Source organism: Heliangelus exortis, unplaced genomic scaffold (genome assembly GCF_036169615.1).
Source record: "Heliangelus exortis unplaced genomic scaffold, bHelExo1.hap1 Scaffold_80, whole genome shotgun sequence".
Lineage (NCBI taxonomy): Eukaryota > Metazoa > Chordata > Aves > Apodiformes > Trochilidae > Heliangelus > Heliangelus exortis.
The window spans coordinates 37,501-61,298 of record NW_027285996.1 but is presented as its reverse complement, the minus strand read 5'-3'; the positions used below and the strand labels follow the sequence as shown (position 1 = coordinate 61,298).

At 56.8% G+C, this 23,798-nt stretch overlaps 3 protein-coding genes across 3 annotated transcripts in view; 2 read left to right on the top strand and 1 right to left on the bottom strand.

Annotated features, from left to right (window-relative positions):
* Positions 1 to 16,914, bottom strand: part of DNM2 (dynamin 2) — a gene marked incomplete at its 3' end in the record, with an annotated part of 25,680 nt that extends 8,766 nt beyond the window's left edge. The window contains exons 1-10 of the mRNA XM_071732794.1: positions 16,600 to 16,914; positions 11,740 to 11,813; positions 10,163 to 10,312; positions 8,263 to 8,466; positions 7,069 to 7,167; positions 6,745 to 6,905; positions 6,493 to 6,635; positions 6,153 to 6,288; positions 5,987 to 6,054; positions 185 to 323 (exon numbers count right to left, since the gene is read on the bottom strand). Coding sequence (XP_071588895.1) covers positions 185 to 323; positions 5,987 to 6,054; positions 6,153 to 6,288; positions 6,493 to 6,635; positions 6,745 to 6,905; positions 7,069 to 7,167; positions 8,263 to 8,466; positions 10,163 to 10,312; positions 11,740 to 11,813; positions 16,600 to 16,760 — 1,335 coding nt within the window. The remainder of the gene's footprint in view (positions 1 to 184; positions 324 to 5,986; positions 6,055 to 6,152; positions 6,289 to 6,492; positions 6,636 to 6,744; positions 6,906 to 7,068; positions 7,168 to 8,262; positions 8,467 to 10,162; positions 10,313 to 11,739; positions 11,814 to 16,599) is intronic.
* Positions 16,759 to 23,651, top strand: QTRT1 (queuine tRNA-ribosyltransferase catalytic subunit 1). Its single transcript, XM_071732799.1, has 12 exons — positions 16,759 to 17,233; positions 17,772 to 18,034; positions 18,901 to 18,969; positions 19,070 to 19,208; positions 19,306 to 19,384; positions 19,669 to 19,784; positions 20,211 to 20,349; positions 20,454 to 20,529; positions 20,624 to 20,733; positions 20,849 to 20,933; positions 21,037 to 21,242; positions 23,590 to 23,651. The coding sequence occupies exons 1-11, from the start codon at positions 16,759 to 16,761 to the stop codon at positions 21,190 to 21,192; spliced, it is 1,707 nt and encodes a 568-aa protein (XP_071588900.1). The 3' UTR covers positions 21,193 to 21,242; positions 23,590 to 23,651.
* Positions 21,358 to 23,798, top strand: part of LOC139791008 (beta-1,3-galactosyltransferase 1-like) — a 3,297-nt gene continuing 856 nt past the window's right edge. Inside the window, 2 exon segments of the mRNA XM_071732795.1 lie at positions 21,358 to 21,525; positions 23,577 to 23,798. The exon segment at positions 23,577 to 23,798 is cut by the window's right edge and continues 691 nt beyond it. Of these exon segments, the coding sequence (XP_071588896.1) occupies positions 21,373 to 21,525; positions 23,577 to 23,798 (375 nt within the window). The 5' untranslated portion in view covers positions 21,358 to 21,372.

Sequence of the window (23,798 nt, the reverse complement as noted above, 5' to 3'; positions counted from 1 at the left end):
ACCCGGGGAGGACACAGCATCCCCTGAAAAAAAAATGTGGGGTAACCTGGTGGTTTTGCAGCTCAACTTTGAGCAGCTGGGGCTCGGTGGCCAATGGATTCCAAGGATCATAAAAAAAAAAATAAATAAATCAATCCCCTGTTCCAATGAGGAGAAATTAATTAAAGAAAAGGGGTTTAATTACCTTCTGGGCACACTTTTTAACCAGGGTGGCCAGCTCTGAGACCACCAGGTCCACACACTTCAAACTGGGCTCTTTGAGTTTAATTATCTGTTTTTTCACGATGGCTTCGAAGGCCAAGTCGGGGGTGAAGAGCCCCGTCCTGCGGCGGGGGGGGGGGACAGAGGGGGGGACACACGAGACAGGAAGGGGGGGAGAAGGGAAGAAAGTGACAAAAGACAGAAAAAATGAGACTTTTTGGTGGTTTGGAACCAGAAGGAACGTGGGAGGGAAGGAGCTGCGGTGCCTGCTGGAGAAATTCCTTTGGGATCCTGGGAAATCCCAATCCTGGGATCCCCCCTGGGGAGGGGGGGGATGCTTGGGGCACCCCCCAAGTGCAGCCCCACACCCTAAATTCCAGGGATTTTGGGGTTGTTTTCACCCACTGGGGGTTCCCCTTCAGCCCCACAGCTCAAATTCTGGGGATTCTGGGGCTGTTTGGGTCCCCTTGGCTCCAGATCCCAAATTCCCAGGTTTTTGGGTTGGGTTTTTTTTTTTTTTGGGGGGGGGGTGGGCTGTGTCCTTGTGTTTCCACCCCAAATTCCAGGGATTTAGGGGGCTGTGTCCCTTCAGCCCCACACCCCAAATCCCATGGATTTTGGGGGCTGCATCCCTTGTGTCTCCACATGGATTTTGGGGAGGGGGGGTGGGGGGGAATCCGTGTCCCCCAGCCCCAACCAAACCACCCAATTCCCACCTGGGCCTCTGGAAGGGGGAAGGAATTTTGGGCAGGAAGCCCCCAGCTCCTTCCCAGGATCAACCAGGCTGAAAAAAAAAAAGGGAAGAAAGAGCAGAAAAACCCAAATCCCAGGGATCTGAACCGCGCCGCTGCGCCCCAGCGCTCGGGTTGGGGGGAATTCCACATTTCTCCCCCATTTTGGAGCTGCAAATATTAAATTCCAGATTTATTCTTGTGAATTAGAGCAGATGTTAAAATCATGATAAAATATGCCCTAAAATTAACACCACTATTAATTAATCACAGCATTTCCTGCCCCCACCAGGACGAGTTGAAAGCGGAGTCGCTGTGAAAAGCACCAAAAACCTGGAAAGAGCCCAAAAATCCAAAGTGAGGACCACTTAAATGCTAAAAAAAAAAAAAAAAACAAAACCCAAGGGGGATTTAGGGCGTGGGGGCTTTTTTGCTAATGAGCTCATTAACAAGCAGCTAATGAACTGCAGGGTGATTTCTAGAGGGGTGCACGGAGCGAGGCGGCGGGGGGGATCCCGAGCCCAGAGCTGCTTTGGTGCTGATTTTTGGGTTGGTTTGGAGGGAAAAAAGGCAAAGAGGCTGCTGGAGGGGTGGATACCTTACTGGTACACTGCCTAACGGTATTAATTAGCTCCTGAATAACGAGGTCCACACACTTGAGGCAGGGCTCTTTCAGCTTCACCACCTGCTTTTTCACTATGGCCTCGAACGCCAAATCCGGGGTGAAGAGCCCCGTCCTGCAGTGTGGGGGGGGCAGAGAAAAAGAGAGAAAAAAAAGGTAAAATGGGGGTGGTGGGGAAGGGAGAAGGGGGAAAAGGCTGGAAAACTGGGTGGTGGAAAAGGTCTGGGGAAAGGGAAGCTCAAAACAGGGAAAGAGTGGGTGGTGGGGAGAAAGAAAGTCAAAAAATGGAAAGAAGGGGTGGAAGGAGAGTCAAAAAATGGGGGGGGAATTTGTGGGAGGGAGAAGGGGGGTCAAAAAATGTGGAAAAATGGGTGATGGGGAGAGAGAAGGTCAAAAAATGGGTGATGGAAAGGTTTTGAGGAAAGAAAAATGGATGAGATCCTAGTGGTGGAGAAGGTTTGTGAGAGGGAAGCTCAAAAAAGGTAAAGAATGGGGAGAGGGGAAGTCAAAAAATGTGGAAAAATGGGTGATGGGGAGAGAAGGTCAAAAAATGGAAAGAATGGGTGGAAGGAGAGTCAAAAAATGGGGGGGAAATTTGTGGGAGGGAGAAGGGGGGTCAAAAAATGTGGAAAAATGGGTGATGGGGAGAGAAGGTCAAAAAATGGAAAGAATGGGTGGAAGGAGAGTCAAAAAATGGGGGGGAAATTTGTGGGAGGGAGAAGGGGGGTCAAAAAATGTGGAAAAATGGGTGATGGGGAGAGAAGGTCAAAAAATGGAAAGAAGGGGTGGAAGGAGAGTCAAAAAATGGGGGGGAAATTTGTGGGAGGGAGAAGGGGAGTCAAAAAATGTGGAAAAATGGGTGATGGGGAGAGAAGGTCAAAAAATGGAAAGAATGGGTGGAAGGAGAGTCAAAAAATGGGGGGGAAATTTGTGGGAGGGAAAAGGGGGGTCAAAAAATGTGGAAAAATGGGTGATGGGGAGAGAAGGTCAAAAAATGGAAAGAATGGGTGGAAGGAGAGTCAAAAAATGGGGGGGAAATTTGTGGGAGGGAGAAGGGGGGTCAAAAAATGTGGAAAAATGGGTGATGGGGAGAGAAGGTCAAAAAATGGAAAGAATGGGTGGAAGGCGAGTCAAAAAATGGGGGGGAAATTTGTGGGAGGGAGAAGGGGAGTCAAAAAATGTGGAAAAATGGGTGATGGGGAGAGAAGGTCAAAAAATGGAAAGAATGGGTGGAAGGAGAGTCAAAAAATGGGGGGGGAATTTGTGGGAGGGAGAAGGGGGGTCAAAAAATGTGGAAAAATGGGTGATGGGGAGAGGTCAAAAAATGGAAAGAATGGGTGGAAGGAGAGTCAAAAAATGGGGGGGAAATTTGTGGGAGGGAAAAGGGGGGTCAAAAAATGTGGAAAAATGGGTGATGGGGAGAGAAGGTCAAAAAATGGAAAGAATGGGTGGAAGGAGAGTCAAAAAATGGGGGGGGAATTTGTGGGAGGGAAAAGGGGGGTCAAAAAATGTGGAAAAATGGGTGATGGGGAGAGAAGGTCAAAAAATGGAAAGAAGGGGTGGAAGGAGAGTCAAAAAATGGGGGGGGAATTTGTGGGAGGGAGAAGGGGGGTCAAAAAATGTGGAAAAATGGGTGATGGGGAGAGAAGGTCAAAAAATGGAAAGAATGGGTGGAAGGAGAGTCAAAAAATGGGGGGGAAATTTGTGGGAGGGAGAAGGGGGGTCAAAAAATGTGGAAAAATGGGTGATGGGGAGAGAAGGTCAAAAAATGGAAAGAATGGGTGGAAGGAGAGTCAAAAAATGGGGGGGAAATTTGTGGGAGGGAAAAGGGGGGTCAAAAAATGTGGAAAAATGGGTGATGGGGAGAGAAGGTCAAAAAATGGAAAGAAGGGGTGGAAGGAGAGTCAAAAAATGGGGGGGAAATTTGTGGGAGGGAGAAGGGGGGTCAAAAAATGTGGAAAAATGGGTGATGGGGAGAGGTCAAAAAATGGAAAGAATGGGTGGAAGGAGAGTCAAAAAATGGGGGGGAAATTTGTGGGAGGGAAAAGGGGGGTCAAAAAATGTGGAAAAATGGGTGATGGGGAGAGAAGGTCAAAAAATGGAAAGAATGGGTGGAAGGAGAGTCAAAAAATGGGGGGGGAATTTGTGGGAGGGAAAAGGGGGGTCAAAAAATGTGGAAAAATGGGTGATGGGGAGAGAAGGTCAAAAAATGGAAAGAAGGGGTGGAAGGAGAGTCAAAAAATGGGGGGGGAATTTGTGGGAGGGAGAAGGGGGGTCAAAAAATGTGGAAAAATGGGTGATGGGGAGAGAAGGTCAAAAAATGGAAAGAATGGGTGGAAGGAGAGTCAAAAAATGGGGGGGAAATTTGTGGGAGGGAGAAGGGGGGTCAAAAAATGTGGAAAAATGGGTGATGGGGAGAGAAGGTCAAAAAATGGAAAGAATGGGTGGAAGGAGAGTCAAAAAATGGGGGGGAAATTTGTGGGAGGGAGAAGGGGGGTCAAAAAATGTGGAAAAATGGGTGATGGGGAGAGAGAAGGTCAAAAAATGGGTGATGGAAAGGTTTTGAGGAAAGAAAAATGGATGAGATCCTAGTGGTGGAGAAGGTTTGTGAGAGGGAAGCTCAAAAAAGGTAAAGAATGGGGAGAGGGGAAGTCAAAAAATGTGGAAAAATGGGTGATGGGGAGAGGGGAACTCCAAAAATACAAAAAAATGGGTTTTGGGGAGGTTCAGGGTAGGACAACACACCAAAAATAGAAAATTGGGGTGATGGGGAGGGTTTGGAGAGAGAAAAACGGGAAGAAATATAAAAAAATGGGAAATTGGGAAGGTCTGGGGAGAGAAAAGCAAAAAAAAGCCCCACCCAAGGTGGGTGCTGAGGGGCAGCAGAACGGGGAAGGTGCCTGGGGGGGCTGTGGGACCCCCTGAGATGCCCTCAAAAAGGGTCAGAATGGCCACGTCCAGGAGCTGCTGAGTTCCACCCAACTCAGACACCAGTGGGGGGGATGGAGCCCACTCAGGAAAGAACTTCCTGACCCAAACAACTCCAGAAAGACCTTCCTGAACCCAAAAATCTGCAGGAAGACCTCCCCAACCCTAAACCAAGCCCAGAAAGCCCTTCCCAACTCAACCCAACCTCAAGAAGCCCTTCCCAATCCCTTCCCAACTCAACCCAACCTCAAGAAGCCCTTCCCAACCCCTTCCCAACTCAACCCAACCTCAAGAAGCCCTTCCCAACCCCTTCCCAACTCAACTCAACCTCAAGAAGCCCTTCCCAACCCCTTCCCAACTCAACCCAACCTCAAGAAGCCCTTCCCAACCCTTTCCCAACTCAACCCAACTTCAAGAATTCCTTCCCAACCCCTTCCCAACTCAACCCAACCTCAAGAAGCCCTTCCCAACCCCTTCCCAACTCAACTCAACCTCAAGAAGCCCTTCCCAACCCTTTCCCAACTCAACCCAACCTCAAGAAGCCCTTCCCAACCCCTTCCCAACTCAACCCAACCTCAAGAAGCCCTTCCCAACCCCTTCCCAACTCAACCCAACCTCAAGAAGCCCTTCCCAACCCCTTCCCAACTCAACCCAACCTCAAGAAGCCCTTCCCAACCCCTTCCCAACTCAACTCAACCTCAAGAAGCCCTTCCCAACCCTTTCCCAACTCAACTCAACCTCAAGAAGCCCTTCCCAACCCTTTCCCAACTCAACTCAACCTCAAGAAGCCCTTCCCAACCCTTTCCCAACTCAACTCAACCTCAAGAAGCCCTTCCCAACCCCTTTCCAACTCAACCCAACTTCAAGAAGCCCTTCCCAACCCCTTCCCAACTCAACTCAACCTCAAGAAGCCCTTCCCAACCCCTTCCCAACTCAACCCAACCTCAAGAAGCCCTTCCCAACCCTTTCCCAACTCAACCCAACTTCAAGAAGCCCTTCCCAACTCAACCCAACCTCAAGAAGCCCTTCCCAACTCAACCCAACTTCAAGAATTCCTTCCCAATCCCTTCCCAACTCAACCCAACCCCAAGAATTCCTTCCCAACCCTTTCCCAACTCAACCCAACCTCAAGAAGCCCTTCCCAACCCCTTCCCAACTCAACTCAACCTCAAGAAGCCCTTCCCAACCCTTTCCCAACTCAACCCAACCTCAAGAAGCCCTTCCCACCCCCTTCCCAACTCAACCCAACCTCAAGAAGCTCTTCCCAACCCTTTCCCAACTCAACCCAACCTCAAGAAGCCCTTCCCAACCCCTTCCCAACTCAACTCAACCTCAAGAAGCCCTTCCCAACCCTTTCCCAACTCAACCCAACTTCAAGAATTCCTTCCCAATCCCTTCCCAACTCAACTCAACCTCAAGAAGCCCTTCCCAACCCCATCCCAACCCCTTCCCAACCCAATCCCAACCCCAAGAAACCCTTCCCACCCCCCATCCCAACACCTGCCTGACGCCGTGGATGTTTTTGATGGCGTAGCTGATCTCCCTCCTCAGATCCTTCTCATCAAACTCCATCTGAGGAGCACGGAAGCTCTCGGTCATCCCAAACCCTGGAGATCCAGGGAAGTGGGGGCTGACCCCACCCAGGTCTCCCTCCCTGGGGTCAACTTTACCTTCACCAGCTCGAAGGGGAACCTCTCGTGGAAGATGCGGTTGATCCTGGCGCCTCCGGAGAGCTCCAAGGTGTCCACCTGGTCCCCGGAGCCCTCGATCCGCTTCTCAAAATCCACCCCAAACTGTTGGACCATCCTGTGGGAAAGCCACGGGGTTCAAGGGACGGGACAAACGCCTCCCATGACCCACGTGGGGTGGTGAGGACACCGGGGACACCTCTGGCTCCCAGCCCTGGGGGCTCCTCGAGGTTTCTCCCGGGAAGGAAGCAGCCAGGGAGGAGCCTCAGGAGGCTCCCGGTGGGAAGAGGAGGATCCCCAGGGCTGGGAGAGGGAAACCTACTGGAGCAGAGCTTTGGTTTTCCGCGTGGGGTCGTCGGGACGGAAGTTTTTGTACTCCTCCACCTCCTTCTCCAGGCAGAGGAGCTGACTCTGGAGTTTGCTGCGCAGCGAGGGCAGCGACTCCCGGATGTGGTTGGTCAATTGCTGGCGAGGGAAAGGGGAGAGAACTCAAGAGACCTCCCAGGGAAAACTCCCCCTTCCCACCGGGAGCGACCACCGGGCCGGAAACCACAGGGAAGGGGAGGAACCCCACCTGGTTGAGGACCTTCTGGAGGTGGGGGGTGCCCATGCGGTCGGCCATGTGGCGGTAGGCGGGGTGGGAGAGGAAGAACTTGCGCTCGGCCGCCAGCGCCGCTCGGATGTCCTTCTTCCCATCTATGTCCTTCTGGCTCCGGTTGACGACGCCGATGTAGCCTGGGAGAGGAGGAGGAGGAGGAGGAGGAGGAGGAGTAGGAGGAGGAAGAGTGGGCTCCTGGTGGGCTCGGGTTGGGAATCCAGGCTCCCAAAGCCCTCATCCCGCGGGACGGGGCGGTGGAGGTGGCACTGGGAGGGACGTGGGGCTCCGAGGTGGCGGTACCTCTGCGGAGGGGCAGGAGTTTGTTCTCCAGAACGTCCCTGGCGTCCGTGCCCTCGTCCATCAGGTCCAGTTTGGTGATGACCCCGATCGTCCGCAAGCCTGGGGCCACCACAAGACACTGAGCAACCTCCCCAAGGAGCCACTGATCATCTCCCAAAGATCCATTGATCATCTCCCAAAGAACCATTGATCACCTCCCAAAGAACCACTGATTGACTCCCAAAGAACCATTGATCATCTCCCAAAGAACCATTGATCACCTCCCAAAGAACCATTGATCATCTCCCAAAGAACCATTGATCACCTCCCGAAGAACCACTGATCATCTCCCAAGGAGCCATTGATCACCTCCCAAGGAGCCATTGATCATCTCCCAAAGAACAATTGATCATCTCCCAAAGAACCATTGATCATCTCCCAAAGAACCACTGATCATCTCCCAAAGAACCATTGATCACCTCCCAAAGAACCACTGATTGACTCCCAAAGAACAATTGATCATCTCCCAAAGAACCATTGATCACCTCCCAAAGAACAATTGATCACCTCCCAAAGAACCATTGATCATCTCCCAAGGAGCCATTGATCACCTCCCAAAGAACCATTGATCATCTCCCAAAGAACCATTGATCACCTCCCAAAGAACCATTGATCACCTCCCAAAGAACCACTGATCATCTCCCAAAGAACCATTGATCATCTCCCAAAGAACCATTGATCATCTCCCAAAGAACCACTGATCATCTCCCAAAGAACCACTGATTGACTCCCAAAGAACCATTGATCATCTCCCAAAGAACCACTGATCATCTCCCAAAGAACCATTGATCATCTCCCAAGGAGCCACTGATCATCTCCCAAAGAACCATTGATCATCTCCCAAAGATCCATTGATCACCTCCCAATCTCCCAAAGAACCATTGATCACCTCCCAAGGAGCCATTGATCATCTCCCAAGGAGCCACTGATCAGTGTCCCACAGGAGGAGGGGATCAGTGTCCCCAGTGAGGAACTGATCCCTCTCCAAAAAGCTGAAGGAGCCCCAGCCCCAGCCAGGAGGAGCCATTGGCCCTTCCTCACCCACCAGAGGATGGGAAGTCCTCAGGGAGAGGAAGAGGAGGGAGCAGAAGTCCCCCAGGTACCAAACCCAGAGATCTGATTGCTGAGATTCCACCACCCAGAGCTCCCCCTTACCTTGAGGGTCAACCTCTTTGGCCATCTTGAGGGCATCTGAGTTGGCCAGGTCCATGTTGGCCGGGGTGACAGCCAGGATCAGGCTGCTCTCCCTGCTGATGAACTGCAGGATCATCTCCCGGATCTGGTACTCGATGTCCTGGGGCTGATCCCCCACCGGCACCTTGGTGATCCCCGGGAGGTCGATCAGGGTCAGGTTCAACACTGCAGGGACAAGGGACAACCCGTGGTGGGGACCCAACCTTGGGACCTCCACTGGCACTGGGGACCCAACCTTGGGACCTCAACAGACATTGGGGACCCAACATTGGACCTCAACAGACATTGGGGACCCAATATTGGACCTCAACAGACATTGGGGACCCAACCTTGGGACCTCAACAGACATTGGGAACCCAACATTGGACCTCAACAGACATTGGGGACCCAATATTGGACCTCAACAGACATTGGGGACCCAACCTTGGGACCTCAACAGACATTGGGAACCCAACATTGGACCTCAACAGACATTGGGAACCCAACCTTGGGACCTCCACTGGCACTGGGGACCCAACCTTGGGACCTCAACAGACATTGGGGACCCAACCTTGGGACCTCAACAACCACTGGGGACCCAACATTGGACCTCAACAGACATTGGGAACCCAACCTTGGGACCTCCACTGGCACTGGGGACCCAACCTTGGGACCTCAACAGACATTGGGGACCCAACCTTGGGACCTCCACTGGCTTTGGGGACCCAACCTTGGGACCTCCACTGGCACTGGGGACCCAACCTTGGGACCTCCACTGGCACTGGGGACCCAACCTTGGGACCTCAACAGACATTGGGAACCCAACATTGGACCTCAACAGACATTGGGAACCCAACCTTGGGACCTCCACTGGCTTTGGGGACCCAACCTTGGCACCTCAACAGACATTGGGGACCCAACATTGGGACCTCCACTGGCACTGGGGACCCAACCTTGGGACCTCCACTGGCATTGGGAACCCAACATTGGGACCTCAACAGCCATTGGGAACCCAACATTGGACCTCAACAGACATTGGGAACCCAACCTTGGGACCTCAACAGACATTGGGAACCCAACATTGGACCTCAACAGACATTGGGAACCCAACCTTGGGACCTCCACTGGCATTGGGAACCCAACATTGGACCTCAACTGGCATTAGGAACCCAACCTTGGGACCTCAACAGCCACTGGGAACCCAACCTTGGGACCTCCACTGGCACTGGGAACCCAACATTGGACCTCAACAGCCATTGGGGACCCAACCTTGGGACCTCCACTGGCATCGGGGACCCAACCTTGGGACCTCAACAACCACTGGGAACCCAACCTTGGGACCCCAACAGACATTGGGAACCCAACCTTGGGACCTCAACAGACATTGGGAACCCAACCTTGGGACCTCAACAGCCACTGGGAACCCAACCTTGGGACCTCAACAGCCACTGGGAACCCAACCTTGGGACCTCCACTGACATTGGGAACCCAACATTGGGACCTCCACCTGTGTTGGGTGTCAAGGGCCCAACTTTGTGACCTCAACCCCCACTGGGAGCCCAAAGTTGGGACCTCTTGGTCTTCCAGACAGCTCCACCCCTCTGGAAGCCTTAACCCCCCCTAGAAGGAAGAATTCCAGCTGGGTTTGCTCAGAGGGGTCCCAGGAACCCCCCTAGGATGGAATGAGACCAAGCAGACACCTTCAACAGCCAAGATTTGGGGTTTGGACACCAGATGGGCCCAACCCCCCCTGGGCGGCGCCGTCGTCTCGGGCGGGATTTGACGCCGCGAGGCCTCGGGATGGGAATGAACCAAACCCCAACGTTTCCAGAGGGAAAAACCCCGGGTGTGTCCCAGCTCCAACCGGGAAGGAGTCGCTCACCATGGGGTGAGTAGACCCGGAGGTTGATGGGGATGGGGGAGATGCCTTTGTTGGTCCCCGTCACGCGCTCGGTTTCCGCCTCGATCTCCTGCCGCACCTCGTCGAAGTCGGTGAACTTCTTGGATTTGCAGTGCAGGAACTCGGCGTATTCTGGGGAGAAATCCAAGGAAATCCGTTCAGGAATTCCAGGGGTTCCAGGGGAAGTCTGGCAGGTGAGATCTGAGGGGGTTTGGGGACATTGGGACACTGGGGAACCACCAGGTGGGGAGCTGGAGGTACCGAGGGGCTTCAGGGCATCCCAGGAGTTTTTTGGATTTGTGGGAAAAGGGAGGGGAGGGAGAACTTTCCTGGGAACAACTCCTGGAGAAAGGATTGGAAAGCTCTCTCCCATTTCTTTCAAAAATTGGAATTAAAAATCTCCACTGGGGAGAGGGAACTCCACCCCCTCCTGGTGGCACCTCCTGGTTTGGAGACACCTCCTGGTTTGGGGACACCTCCTGGTTTGGGGACACCTCCTGGTTTGGGGACACCTCCTGGTTTGGGGACATCTCCTGGTTTGGGGACATCTCCTGGTTTGGGGACATCCCCTGGTTTGGGGACATCTCCTGGATTGGGGACATCTCCTGGTTTGGGGACACCTCCTGGTTTGGGGACACCTCCTGGTTTGGGGACACCTCCTGGTTTGGGGACACCTCCTGGTTTGGGGACACCTCCTGGTTTGGGGACATCTCCTGGTTTGGGGACACCTCCTGGTTTGGGGACACCCCCTGGTTTGGGGACACCCCCTGGTTTGGGGACATCCCTGGTTTGGGGACATCCCCTGGTTTGGGGAAATCCCCTGGTTTGGGGACACCTCCTGGTTTGGGGACATCCCCTGGTTTGGGGACACCTCCTGGTTTGGGGACACCTCCTGGTTTGGGGACATCCCCTGGTTTGGGGACATCTCCTGGTTTGGGGACATCTCCTGGTTTGGGGACACCTCCTGGTTTGGGGACATCTCCTGGTTTGGGGACACCTCCTGGTTTGGGGACATCTCCTGGTTTGGGGACATCTCCTGGTTTGGGGACACCTCCTGGTTTGGGAACACCTTCTGGTTTGGGGACACCCCCTGGTTTGGGGACATCCCCTGGTTTGGGGACACCTCCTGGTTTGGGGACATCCCCTGGTTTGGGGACATCTCCTGGTTTGGGGACACCTCCTGGTTTGGGGACACCTCCTGGTTTGGGGACACCTCCTGGTTTGGAGACATCTCCTGGTTTGGGGACATCCCCTGGTTTGGGGACACCTCCTGGTTTGGGGACACCTCCTGGTTTGGGGACATCCCCGGGTTTGGGGACATCCCCTGGTTTGGGGACATCCCCTGGTTTGGGGACACCTCCTGGTTTGGGGACACCCAGAGTGGAACTGAGTCCTGGGGCACGTGGCCAGGCAAGTTTCAGTGGCCACCCACCACCTTTTAGTGGCCACAGTGCTGTCCCCAGGACAATGGCTCCAGAATTCCCAGCTGGAAGGGAGCAGAGCTTCACCTCAGCTCCAGCTGGGCCAAAAATGGGGGAATTTTTGTGGAATTTCTGTACCTGTCTTGGAGAAAATGAGCTGCAGGATGAGCGGGCGTCGGGTGACGATCCCGGAGCCACGGGGAAGGAAATCCCTGGAAAGAGGAAGAGGGGAGGGATCTGAGGGATTATTTGAAGGATTTTAAGGATTATCCAAGGGATTGGAGGGATTATCCGAGGGCTTGTTGAGGAGATTAAAGCCATGCAAGGAATTAAAGGAAGCATTCCAGGGGTTAAAGGAAGAATTCAAGGGATTAAAGAAATTGAAGGGGTTTAATGGATAATTCAAGGGGTTGGAAGAATAATTCCAGGGATTAAAAGAATAATTCCAGAGGTTAGAGGAATAATTCAAGAGATTAAAGGAATAATTCAAGGGTATAAAGGAATAATTCAAGGATATAAAGGAATAATTCAAGAGATTAAAGGAATAATTCAAAGGTATAAAGGAATAATTTAAGGGTATAAAGGAATAATTCAAGGGTATAAAGGAATAATTCAAGGGTATAAAGGAATAATTCAAGAGATTAAAGGAATAATTTAAGGGTATAAAGGAATAATTCAAGGGTATAAAGGAATAATTCAAGGGTATAAAGGAATAATTCAAGGGTATAAAGGAATAATTCAAGAGATTAAAGGAATAATTCAAGGGTATAAAGGAATAATTCAAGGGTATAAAGGAATAATTCAAGAGATTAAAGGAATAATTCAAAGGTATAAAGGAATAATTCAAGGGTATAAAGGAATAATTCAAGGGTATAAAGGAATAATTCAAGAGATTAAAGGAATAATTCAAAGGTATAAAGGAATAATTCAAGGGTATAAAGGAATAATTCAAAGGTATAAAGGAATAATTTAAGGGTATAAAGAAATAATTCAAGGGTATAAAGGAATAATTCAAGAGATTAAAGGAATAATTCAAGGGTATAAAGGAATTCAAAGGATTAAAAGAATAATCCAAGGGATTAAAGCAATAATTCAACAGATTTAAGGAATAATTTGAGAGATTTAGGGAATAATGCAATGGACTAAAAAACTCAAGGGATTAAAGGAATAATGACAAGGATTAAAGGAATTACTTGAGGATTAAAAGGAATTTGAGGGATGATTGAAGGGATTAAAGGAATTATCCAAGAAATTATTCAAAGGATTAAACACCTTAAAAGAATCATTCAGGGAGTTAAAAGAATTATGCAAGAAACTATCCAGGGAATTAATCAAAGATTGAAAGGGATAATTTAAGGAATTATTCAAGGGATTATTCAATGATCACAACCACTTCTTCAAGGATTTATCTCAGGATTTTAAGGCTTTATCTGAAGCACCAAAGGAATTCTTCAAGGAACTGAAGAAATTCACTGCCCTGGGTTTCATTCAACCAAATCCCCCCAGTTTCACCCCAAAAACCACACCCCAGGAGGGCCCCAGCCCCTGACTCCTTCCCCCTTCCTGCTCTGGCACCACCTTGGGGACATCAGGAGGAGCCTCAAGGTGTCCCTTGAGCCACAGAGGTGGCACCAGGGACATCCCCGGGGTGGCAGTGACCCCGTGTCCCCTGTGTCACCCCGGGAGGGGGGGGGAGGGGACATCAGGGACAATTGTTGGTTTGTCCCTTCCCGGAAGGAGGGAGTGGCAGGAGGAAATGCCACCCGTGTCACCCCCACCCACCCCTTAAGCAACCCCTGGGAAGGGATTAATGAGATAAAACCTCGTTAACGTCACCACCCGTGGGGACAGCAAACACAGAGGTGGGGACACAGCACCCACAGCCACCACCCCCTGGAACATCTCTGTTGGATTTCTTGGGTGCCACCCCCCACCCCCCACCCCCCACTGACGTCAAAGCTTTGTTTGAGGGGACAACATTCCACCCGGATCTTCCATCCCATCAAACCTGCCCAGCCCTGACGATTCCAGACCCAAATCCCAGGCTTTTAGCCCCAGTTTGGCCTCTGGGGACTCTCAGGGACCTCTCCTGAGGTTCTGCTGCTTCCAACCCCCCCCCTCCCCCCCTCCACTCCCCCCCCCATTGTTCCCCACATCACAACGGAGCCATTGTCCCCAGGGAGCGATCCCGCGCCTGGCGCACACCCCAGCTCCTCATCCTGCTCCTCATCCCAGATCCTCATCCCAGATCCTCATCCCTGCTCCCAGATCCTCATCCCTGCTCCTCATCCCTGCTCCTCATCCCTGCTTCCAGATCCTCATCCCAGATCCTCATCCCTGCTCCTCATCCCTGCTCCTCATCCCAGCTCCCAGCTCCTCATCCCAGCTCCCAGCTCCTCATCCCTGCTCCCAGATCCTCATCCCAGCTCCTCATCCCAGCTCCTCATCCCTGCTCCCAGATCCTCATCCCAGTTCCTCATCCCTGCTCCCAGATCCTCATCCCTGCTCCCAGATCCTCATCCCTGCTCCTCATCCCTGCTCCCAGATCCTCATCCCAGATCCTCATCCCTGCTCCTCATCCCTGCTCCCAGCTCCTCATCCCTGCTCCCAGACCTTCATCCCAGATCCTCATCCCAGCTCCCAGATCCTCATCCCAGCTCCTCATCCCTGCTCCCAGCTCCTCATCCCAGATCCTCATCCCTGCTCCCAGATCCTCATCCCAGATCCTCATCCCTGCTCCCAGCTCCTCATCCCAGATCCTCATCCTTGCTCCCAGATCCTCATCCCAGCTCCTCATCCCAGCTCCTCATCCCTGCTCCCAGATCCTCATCCCAGATCCTCATCCCTGCTCCCAGATCCTCATCCCAGCTCCCAGATCCTCATCCCAGCTCCTCATCCCTGCTCCCAGCTCCTCATCCCTGCTCCCAGATCCTCATCCCTGCTCCTCATCCCTGCTCCCAGATCCTCATCCCAGCTCCTCATCCCAGCTCCCAGATCCTCATCCCAGCTCCTCATCCCTGGTCCCAGACCTTCATCCCTGCTCCTCATCCCTGCTCCCAGATCCTCATCCCAGATCCTCATCCCTGCTCCCAGCTCCTCATCCCTGCTCCCAGATCCTCATCCCTGCTCCCAGATCCCCATCCCAGATCCTCATCCCTGCTCCCAGATCCTCATCCCAGATCCTCATCCCAGATCCTCATCCCTGCTCCTCATCCCTGCGCCTCATCCCAGATCCTCATCCCTGCTCCCAGATCCTCATCCCAGATCCTCATCCCTGTTCCCAGCTCCTCATCCCTGCTCCCAGATCCTCATCCCTGCTCCCAGCTCCTCATCCCTGCTCCCAGATCCTCATCCCTGCTCCCAGATCCTCATCCCAGATCCTCATCCCTGCTCCCAGATCCTCATCCCTGCTCCCAGATCCTCATCCCAGCTCCTCATCCCTGCTCCCAGCTCCTCATCCCTGCTCCCAGATCCTCATCCCAGATCCTCATCCCTGCTCCTCATCCCAGCTCCTCATCCCTGCTCCCAGATCCTCATCCCTGCTCCTCATCCCTGCTCCCAGATCCTCATCCCTGCTCCCAGCTCCTCATCCCAGCTCCTCATCCCTGCTCCCAGCTCCTCATCCCTGCTCCCAGATCCTCATCCCTGCTCCTCATCCCTGCTCCCAGCTCCTCATCCCAGCTCCTCATCCCTGCTCCCAGCTCCTCATCCCTGCTCCCAGCTCCTCATCCCACCCAAACCCCTTCATCCCTCCCAATATCCCCTCATCCTTCCCCCAAACCCCTTGAACCTTCCCTAAATGCCCTCATCCCTCCCCATATCCCCTCATCCTTCCCTAAATCCCTTAAACCCCCTGACCACAAGTGCTGGAAACCACTAACACTGGGGCAGAGCCCCCTAATTATTGCTAATTAACCTCTTTAATTCATGCTAATTAACCCAGAATCCAATCACTCCCACAGGACGGGTGCTGAGAGCTCAGTTCCTCATTAAACCCCTCCCCACAGGGACCTTAATGAAGAGTTTTAATTGAGGGTGGGGAGGAAACATGAACTGACAGGAACCCCACAGTGATCCCAGGAGGATCCAGAAGGATCTGGGGATGCTGACAGGAACCCCACAGTGATCCCAAGAGGATCCATAAGGATCTGGGGATGCTGTCAGGAACCCCACAGTGATCCCAGGAGGATCCATAAGGATCAGGGGATGCTGACAGGAACTCCCCAGTGATCCCAGGAGGATCCGGAAGGATCCAGGATGCTGTCAGGAACCCCACAGTGATCCCAAGAGGATCCATAAGGATCTGGGGATGCTGACAGGAACTCCCCAGTGATCCCAGGAGGATCTGGAAGGATCCAGGATACTGTCGGGAACCCCACGGTGATCCCAGAAGGATCCAGGAGGATCAGGGGATGCTGACAGGAACCCAGCAGCAACCCGGGGGGGGCCCGGGAGTTTCTGGGGATGCTCAGAAGCATCCAGGAGCCACCCAAAGGTGTTCCAGGCAGAGCTGGGGATGCTGACAGACACCGGGAGCATTCCCAGGAGGCTCCAGGGAGCGGAGAGACACCCGGAGGAGCCCCCATGGCGAGGGGAAGCCCCCCCGGGCCCGCATCCCCCGCCCGTATTCACAGAGCGCCCTTACGCCACCACCGTGCGCGCCCGCCGTGGCCCGAGCCCCCGCTTACGCCAGTGGCGTACGGGCCCGCCGCTGACCCGCTGCCCCCGGGGGCCGCGCCTTACGCTAAGTGCGTAGGGCAGGGCCGGGAAGAGCGGAGCGGGCGGCGGTGGCGCTGCGCAGTTTGCGTAGCGCTGACGGAGCCGTCCCTCAGGCCGCGCCCTACGCCGGCGGCATTCACCAACCCCGTTTACGCCGGTGGCGCAGCGGCGGCGCCGTTCGCCCGCCCGGTCCCTCCCTCTCTCCCTCCCTCTCTCTCTTCCTCCTTCCCTCCCTCCCCCCTCCCTCCCTCCCTCCCCGCCGCCTCCTCCGCCTCTCACCGCCCCACGAAGTTCTCCAGCACCGAACTCTTCCCCGCGCTCTGCCCGCCCACCACAGCGATCTGCGGCAGGTCGAGGTGGCAGCTCTGCCCGATGGAGCTGAACGCGTCCTGCAGTTTGTTCACCAGCGGGATCAGCTCCTCCATGCCCCGGTTCCCCATGGCGGCGGGGGAGGGAGGGACGGGGACACCGGGAACAACTCCCGCACTCCCGGCGCCTCCTCCTCCTCCTCACGGGGCCCGCGACCAAACTTCCCCTCCGCTTCTCCTCATCCGGCTCCGCCGACACCCCGGGGCTCTGCGCCCGCCCCGTTCTCCTCAGGCGGCGAGCCGCCCATTGGCCTGCTCGGCTGTCAATCAAAGAAATCGCGAGCGCGGAGTGGGCCGGCGAGCCGTCGATCAAGCGGGAAGGCGGGACAAGAAGGCCACGCCCCCTCCCTACCATCTCATTGGTCTCAAGACGCGTCGCTCACCCGTGCCAACCAATCACCACTCGCCCATTTTTTTCACCCGCCCAACTTCTGATTGGACAGCGCGCCTGCCACTCCGCCAGCCATTCGCCAGACAGCTGTCAATCACCGATAGCTGCACGCCGATTGGCTCTTCTTGTTACCCCTGGGCACCGCCCACTGACCGTAGACCCTCGTGTAGGCGCGCACTCGACGCCCGATCCCGAGGCGAAGCTCAGGAACCCCCGCAGACCCCCCCAGGACCCCATAAAGCCCCCCAACTTTCCCAAAATTCCTCCAACTTTTTCCTACATGGAGGGGATTTCCCAATTCCCACATCCTGACACCCTTTTAAACGCCATTTCCCCAATTTCCCTGTCCCCACTCCCAATCTTTTTAGAAATTTCCCCAATTTCCCCATCCCAGAGGCAATTTCCCAATTTTTCTCCCACTCCCCCACCCCTGTGGTGCCCCCAATGGGGCCCAAACCCCCTCCCTGAAGGGACGCGGGCCCGCAGGAGGGTCCGGCTCCGTTTGGTTCGGTTGGGTTGGGTTCAGCTTGGTTCGGACTGGTTGGGTTCGGTTCGGTTCGGTTCGGTTCGGTTCGGTCCAGTTCGCTTCCCCCGCTCTAGGCCGTAAGGCGGAGAAGGCCTCATCCCCAAGATGGCGCCCGCGTTGCCCTTGGATACGGCGACTTCCGCTAAGCGCCGGAAGTGACCGGAAGAGGAAGAAGGGAGGGGAGGGCAAAGATGGCGGCGCCCACGGCGGCCTCGGGCGCTCCCGCTCCGCCTGCTGCGGGTTCTGGCTGAGTGCGGGCAGAGCCGGGCCCGGGCCGGGGAACTGCGGCTCCCGCACGGCCCCGTCCCCTGCCCCGTGTTCATAGCCCGTGGGAACCCGCGGAACCGCCAAGGCGTCACCGCCACCCAGCTGGAGGCGCTGGGCTGCAGGATCTGCCTGGGAAACACCTTCCACCTGGGAACCAGCCCTGTGAGGGGACACCGGGAACGGGGGGACACCGGGAACGGGGGGGGGCATCGGGAACGGGGGGACACCGGGAATGGGGGGACACCGGGAACGGGGGGGGCAGCGGGAACAGGGGGGGACACCGGGAACGGGGGGACACCGGGAATGGGGGGGCAGCGGGAACGGGGGGGCAGCGGGAATGGGGGAGGACACCGGGAGCGGGGGGACACGGAATGGGGGAGGACACCGGGAGCGGGGGGACACCGGGAATGGGGGGGGGCACCGGGAACGGGGGGGGCACCGGGAATGGGGGGGTAGCGGGAATGGGGGGACACTGGGAATGGGGGGGGCAGCGGGAACGGGGGGCATCGGGAACGGGGGAGGACACCGGGAATGGGGGGGGGACACCGGGAACGGGGGGGGACACCGGGAATGGGGGGCAGCGGGAACGGGGGGACACCGGGAACAGGGGGGGGGACACCGGGAACGGGGGGGGGCATCGGGAACGGGGGGGGGACACCGGGAATGGGGGAGGACACCGGGAACGGGGGGGGGCATCGGGAATGGGGGGGGCATCGGGAATGAGGGGGCAGCGGGAACGGGGGAGGACACCGGGAACGGGGGGGGGCATCGGGAATGGGGGGGCAGCGGGAACAGGGGGACACCGGGAACGGGGGGGGGCATCGGGAACGGGGGGGGGATCGGGAACGGGGGGGCAGCGGGAACAGGGGGGGGGCATCGGTGCATCGGGAACGGGGGGGGGCATCGGGAATGAGGAGGACACCGGGAACGGGGGGGGGGGGGCAGCGGGAACGGGGGGGGGCAGCGGGAACGGGGGGGTCCCCCTTGGGGGTCCCTGTGCCCCCCCCTCATCTTTGTGTCTCCCCCAGGGCCCGGAGCTCGTGCGCAGGGCGGGGGGGCTGCACGGCTTCATGGATTGGCCCCACAACCTCCTGACGGTGAGAGGGACCCCAGACCCACACCTGGGGGGGGGGGGGGATCCACCCCAGGACAAGGGGGGTCCCAGGGAGAGTCCCTGAAGCCCCCTCCCCATTTCAGGACAGCGGGGGGTTCCAGATGGTGTCCCTGGCTGCCTTTGCTGAGGTCTCTGAGGAGGGGGTCCTGTTCACCCCCCCCGAAGGGGGCCCCCAGACCCTCCTGACCCCCGAGGCCGCCATCCACATCCAGAACGCGCTGGGTGAGACCCCCCCCCCCCTCGAATAGACCCCCCCCAAGCCAAACCCTGGACAGGATGAGGAGGGGGAGGTTCTGAGACCCCCGCCCCCCCTCTCCAGGTGCTGACGTCATCATGCAGCTCGATGACGTCGTCAGCAGCACCCTGAGCGGACCCCGGGTCGAGGAGGCCATGCACAGGTGGGACCCCCCCCCAAAAAAAACACCCCCCACCTGGACCCCTCCAAGGACCCTCAGGCCCTTCTAGAACCCCCCCAGACCCCCCCAAACCCCCCCATGACTCCCCCAAGAGGCCCCTCCTGACCCCCCCCCCCCACAAAGCTCCCCCGCAGACTCCCCCACCCCCCCTCAAACCCCCTGAGCCCCCCCTTGAGCCCCCCCTGAGCCCCCCCCTGAGCCCCCCCCTGAGCCCCCCCCTGAGCCCCCCCTAAGCCCCCCCTGAGCCCCCTCCCCTGCCCCCCCAGGTCAGTCAGGTGGTTGGATCGCTGCCTCGCCGCCCACCGCCACCCCCAGACCCAAAACCTTTTTGCCATCATCCAGGGGGGGTTGGACCCCTCCCTGCGCCGCCTCTGCCTGCAGGGTACGGGGAGGGGGGGGGGGCAGCGGGGCCTTCACCCCCCCCTCATAATCCTCCCCCCACCCCAGGCTCCGGGGGGGTCTTTGTAGGGGGGGTGGGGATCATCCCAAGGGGGGATTTTTTGGGGGGGAGAGTCTGGGGGTTATTCCTTGGGGGGGGGAGATCTCCAAGGGGTCTGGGGGTTCTCCTGGGGGGGGGGGGGTCTCAGGGTTCTCTGGGGGGGGGCTCTCCTCCTGAGGATTTATTTGGGGGGGGTCCTCTGTGTTCTTATTTTGGGGCTGCTCCCATTCCAGGGGTCTCTCCAGTGTGTGTGTGGGGGGGGGCTGAGGTTTCTCAGGGGGGGTTCTGTGGCTTTTTGGAAGGGGTGTGGGGGGGTCTGGGTGTCCTTTAGGGGGTGTCCCCCCCCCTATTTACCCTTCCCCCCCCCAGAGATGACCCAGAGGGGGGTCCCAGGCTTTGCCATCGGGGGGCTGAGCGGGGGGGAGGAGAAGGAGCGGTTCTGGCAGATGGTGAAGCTCAGCACTGACCTCCTGCCCCCCAACAAACCCCGTTACCTCATGGGGGTGGGGTAAGTCCGGGAGGGGGGGGGGAGGGGCCCCAAACCTTTTAAATTTTTTTATTTTGGGGGGGGGGAAGCAGAGCTCTGAGCCCCCCAACCCCCCTTCCCCAAAGCTATGCCACCGACCTGGTGGTCTGCGTGGCGCTGGGCTGCGACATGTTCGACTGCGTCTTCCCCACCCGGACTGCGGTAAGGGGGGGGGGAAAAGAGACCCCCCCCCCTCAATTTAAAGAGGGAGGGGTGACCTTCAGCTTGACCTTGTGTGTGTCCCCCCCCCCCGCAGCGTTTTGGCTCAGCCCTGGTGCCCTGGGGGTCTCTGCAGCTGAAGAGCAAACGCTTCGCTAAGGATTTCCGCCCCATCGATGAGAACTGCGGGTGCCCCACCTGCCAGAGGTGGGACTGGGGGGGCTCTGGGGGGGCTCGGGGGGGCTCTGGGGGGGCTCGGGGGGGTTCATCCATCCTCCCCCCACCCCTAAATTTCCTTCCTTCCCTCCCCCCTCCCCTAAAGGCACAGCCGGGCGTTCCTGCACGCTCTGCTGCGGGGGGAGACGGCCGCCCTGCACCACATCACCCTCCACAACATCGCCTACCAGGTGAGGGGGGGGACCCCAAAATACCTGGGGGGGGGGATCCCAGCAACGCCTTGGACCCTCCCCCCTCCCAGCTCTGTCTCCTTTCCCCCCCCCCTCTCCCCAGATGCAGCTGATGGGATCGATCCGGGAGAGCATCCTGGCCCAGCGCTTCCCCCAGTTCGTCCGAGGCTTCCTCAGGACAATGTATGGGGGGGGGCTCGGGGGGGTCCCCAAGTGGGTCCGGGAGGCTCTGGCGTCCGTCAACATCAGCCTGGAGTAACAGGGGGACCCCCCCACCCCTCAAACCCCCCCCTTTCAGTGGGGAGGGGGGTAAAATGGGGCTGGGGGAGCTTGGAAATGGGGTGGGGGTGGAGTGGGAGCAGCAGGTTTTGTACATTTTGGTGTTTTTTTACAATTTTGGAGCTTTTTTTTTTTTAGGGGGGGGGGAATAAAGATTTGAATGAGAAGCAGGAGTTGGGGGGTGGGGGTTGTGGGGCAGGAAGTTTGTGGATGGGGTGGGGCAGAGGCTGCGTCACCACGCGGGGACTTGGGCTGCAGCCACCCCCACCCAGAGCACTGCAGCCAGGGGCAGCTGAGTGGCAACTGGGAGGGACTGGAGCCACTGGTAAGGGCTGGAGAAGCAGCTGGGAGGGACTGGAGCCACTGGTAAGGGCTGGAGAAGCAGCTGGGAGGGACTGGGAGCCACTGGTGAGGGCTGGAGAAGCAGCTGGGAGGAACTGGGAGCCACTGGTAAGGGCTGGAGAAGCAGCTGGGAGGAACTGGGAGCCACTGGGGTGAGACTGGAGCAGCAACTCGGGTGAACTGGGAGCCACTGGTAAGGGCTGGAGAAGCAGCTGGGAGGGACTGGGAGCCACTGGTAAGGGCTGGAGAAGCAGCTGGGAGGAACTGGGAGCCACTGGGGTGAGACTGGAGCAGCAACTCAGGTGAACTGGGAGCCACTGGTAAGGGCTGGAGAAGCAGCTGGGAGGAACTGGGAGCCACTGGTAAGGGCTGGAGAAGCAGCTGGGAGGGACTGGGAGCCACTGGTAAGGGCTGGAGAAGCAGCTGGGAGGAACTGGGAGCCACTGGTAAGGGCTGGAGAAGCAGCTGGGAGGAACTGGGAGCCACTGGTAAGGGCTGGAGAAGCGGCTGGGAGGAACTGGGAGCCACTGGTAAGGGCTGGAGAAGCAGCTGGGAGGGACTGGGAGCCACTGGTAAGGGCTGGAGAAGCAGCTGGGAGGGACTGGGAGCCACTGGTAAGGGCTGGAGAAGCAGCTGGGAGGAACTGGGAGCCACTGGTAAGGGCTGGAGAAGCAGCTGGGAGGAACTGGGAGCCACTGGGGTGAGACTGGAGCAGCAACTCAGGTGAACTGGGAGCCACTGGTAAGGGCTGGAGAAGCAGCTGGGAGGAACTGGGAGCCACTGGTAAGGGCTGGAGAAGCAGCTGGGAGGGACTGGGAGCCACTGGGGTGAACTGGGAGGGACTGGAGCAGCAACTGGGGTGAGCTGGGAGCCACTGGGAATTACTGGAGCAGGAACTGGGGTGAACTGAGAGCAACTGGGGTGAGCTGGGAGCCACTGGGAATTACTGGAGCAGGAACTGGGGTGACCTGGGAGCAACTGGGGTGAGCTGGGAGCCACTGGGAATTACTGGAGCAGGAACTGGGGTGAACTGGGAGCAACTGGGGTGAGCTGGGAGCCACTGGGAATTACTGGAGCAGGAACTGGGGTGAACTGGGAGCAACTGGGGTGAGCTGGGAGCCACTGGGAATTACTGGAGCAGGAACTGGGGTGAACTGGGAGCAACTGGGGTGACCTGCACCCCAAGGAACTGGGATGAATGGGGAAATGCAGAATGGGTGAACTGGGTGGAACTGGGAGCTGCAGCGAGGGGAGGGGAAAGGGGAGCTCCCCCCAGGTGTGGTGAGACCCCAACTGGTTTGGGGGGGGGGGGGTACTGGGCCCCCTCTGGAAGCTGTGGGGAAAATTTGGGGGGGGGATTGGTGGATTTTGGGGGTTGGGGGGATTTTTGGGGGGGTTTTGCTCAATTTTTGGGGTGTTTCTGGTTGGGCTTTGGGTGCTACGGGGTGGTTTTGGGTATTCCTGGTTAGTTTTTGTAATTCGGGGTGATTTTGGGTGTAACTGGTTGGGTTTGGGTTGGTTTTAGGCATTTTTTGGTTAGTTTTGGGTGTTCCTGGTTGGTTTGGGTCAGTTTTAGGTGGTTTTGGTTGGTTTGGGTTTTCCTGGTTGGTTTGGGGTTTGCTTTAGGTGGGTTTGGTTGGTTTTGGGTATTCCTGGTTGGTTTGGGTCCATTTTGGGTTGGTTTTAGGTGGGTTTTTTTGGTTAGTTTTGGGTTTTCCTGGTTGGTTTGGGTCAGTTTTAGGTGGGTTTGGTTGGCTTTGGGTATTCCTGGTTGGTTTGGGTTGGTTTTAGGTGGGTTTTTTGGTTAGTTTTGGGTGTTCCTGGTTGGTTTGGGTCAGTTTTAGTTGGTTTTGGGTATTCCTGGTTGGTTTGGGTCCATTTTGGGTTGGTTTTAGGTGGGTTTTTTGGTTAGTTTTGGGTTTTCCTGGTTGGTTTGGGGTTTGTTTTTTTTTTTGGGTGCCCTGATGACATTCGGGGTTCTTTCTGTTTCCCCGGGTGCCCCTCCCACAGCCCTCACCCCACGTTGGTCCCGCAGGTGGTGGCGATGCCGTCCCGGCGCTTCCTCTTCCCGCCCTTCCTGGTGGCCGTGGCTCTGCTGGGGCTCTGGGTCCTCCGCCCCCCCCCACCCCCACCCCCCCGTCCTCCCCCCACCCCCCCTCCCCCCCTCGGCACCCCCTGCAGCCCCCCTACCCCCACCCATACCGCTTCCTCCTCAACCAACCCCACAAATGCCGGGGCCAGGTG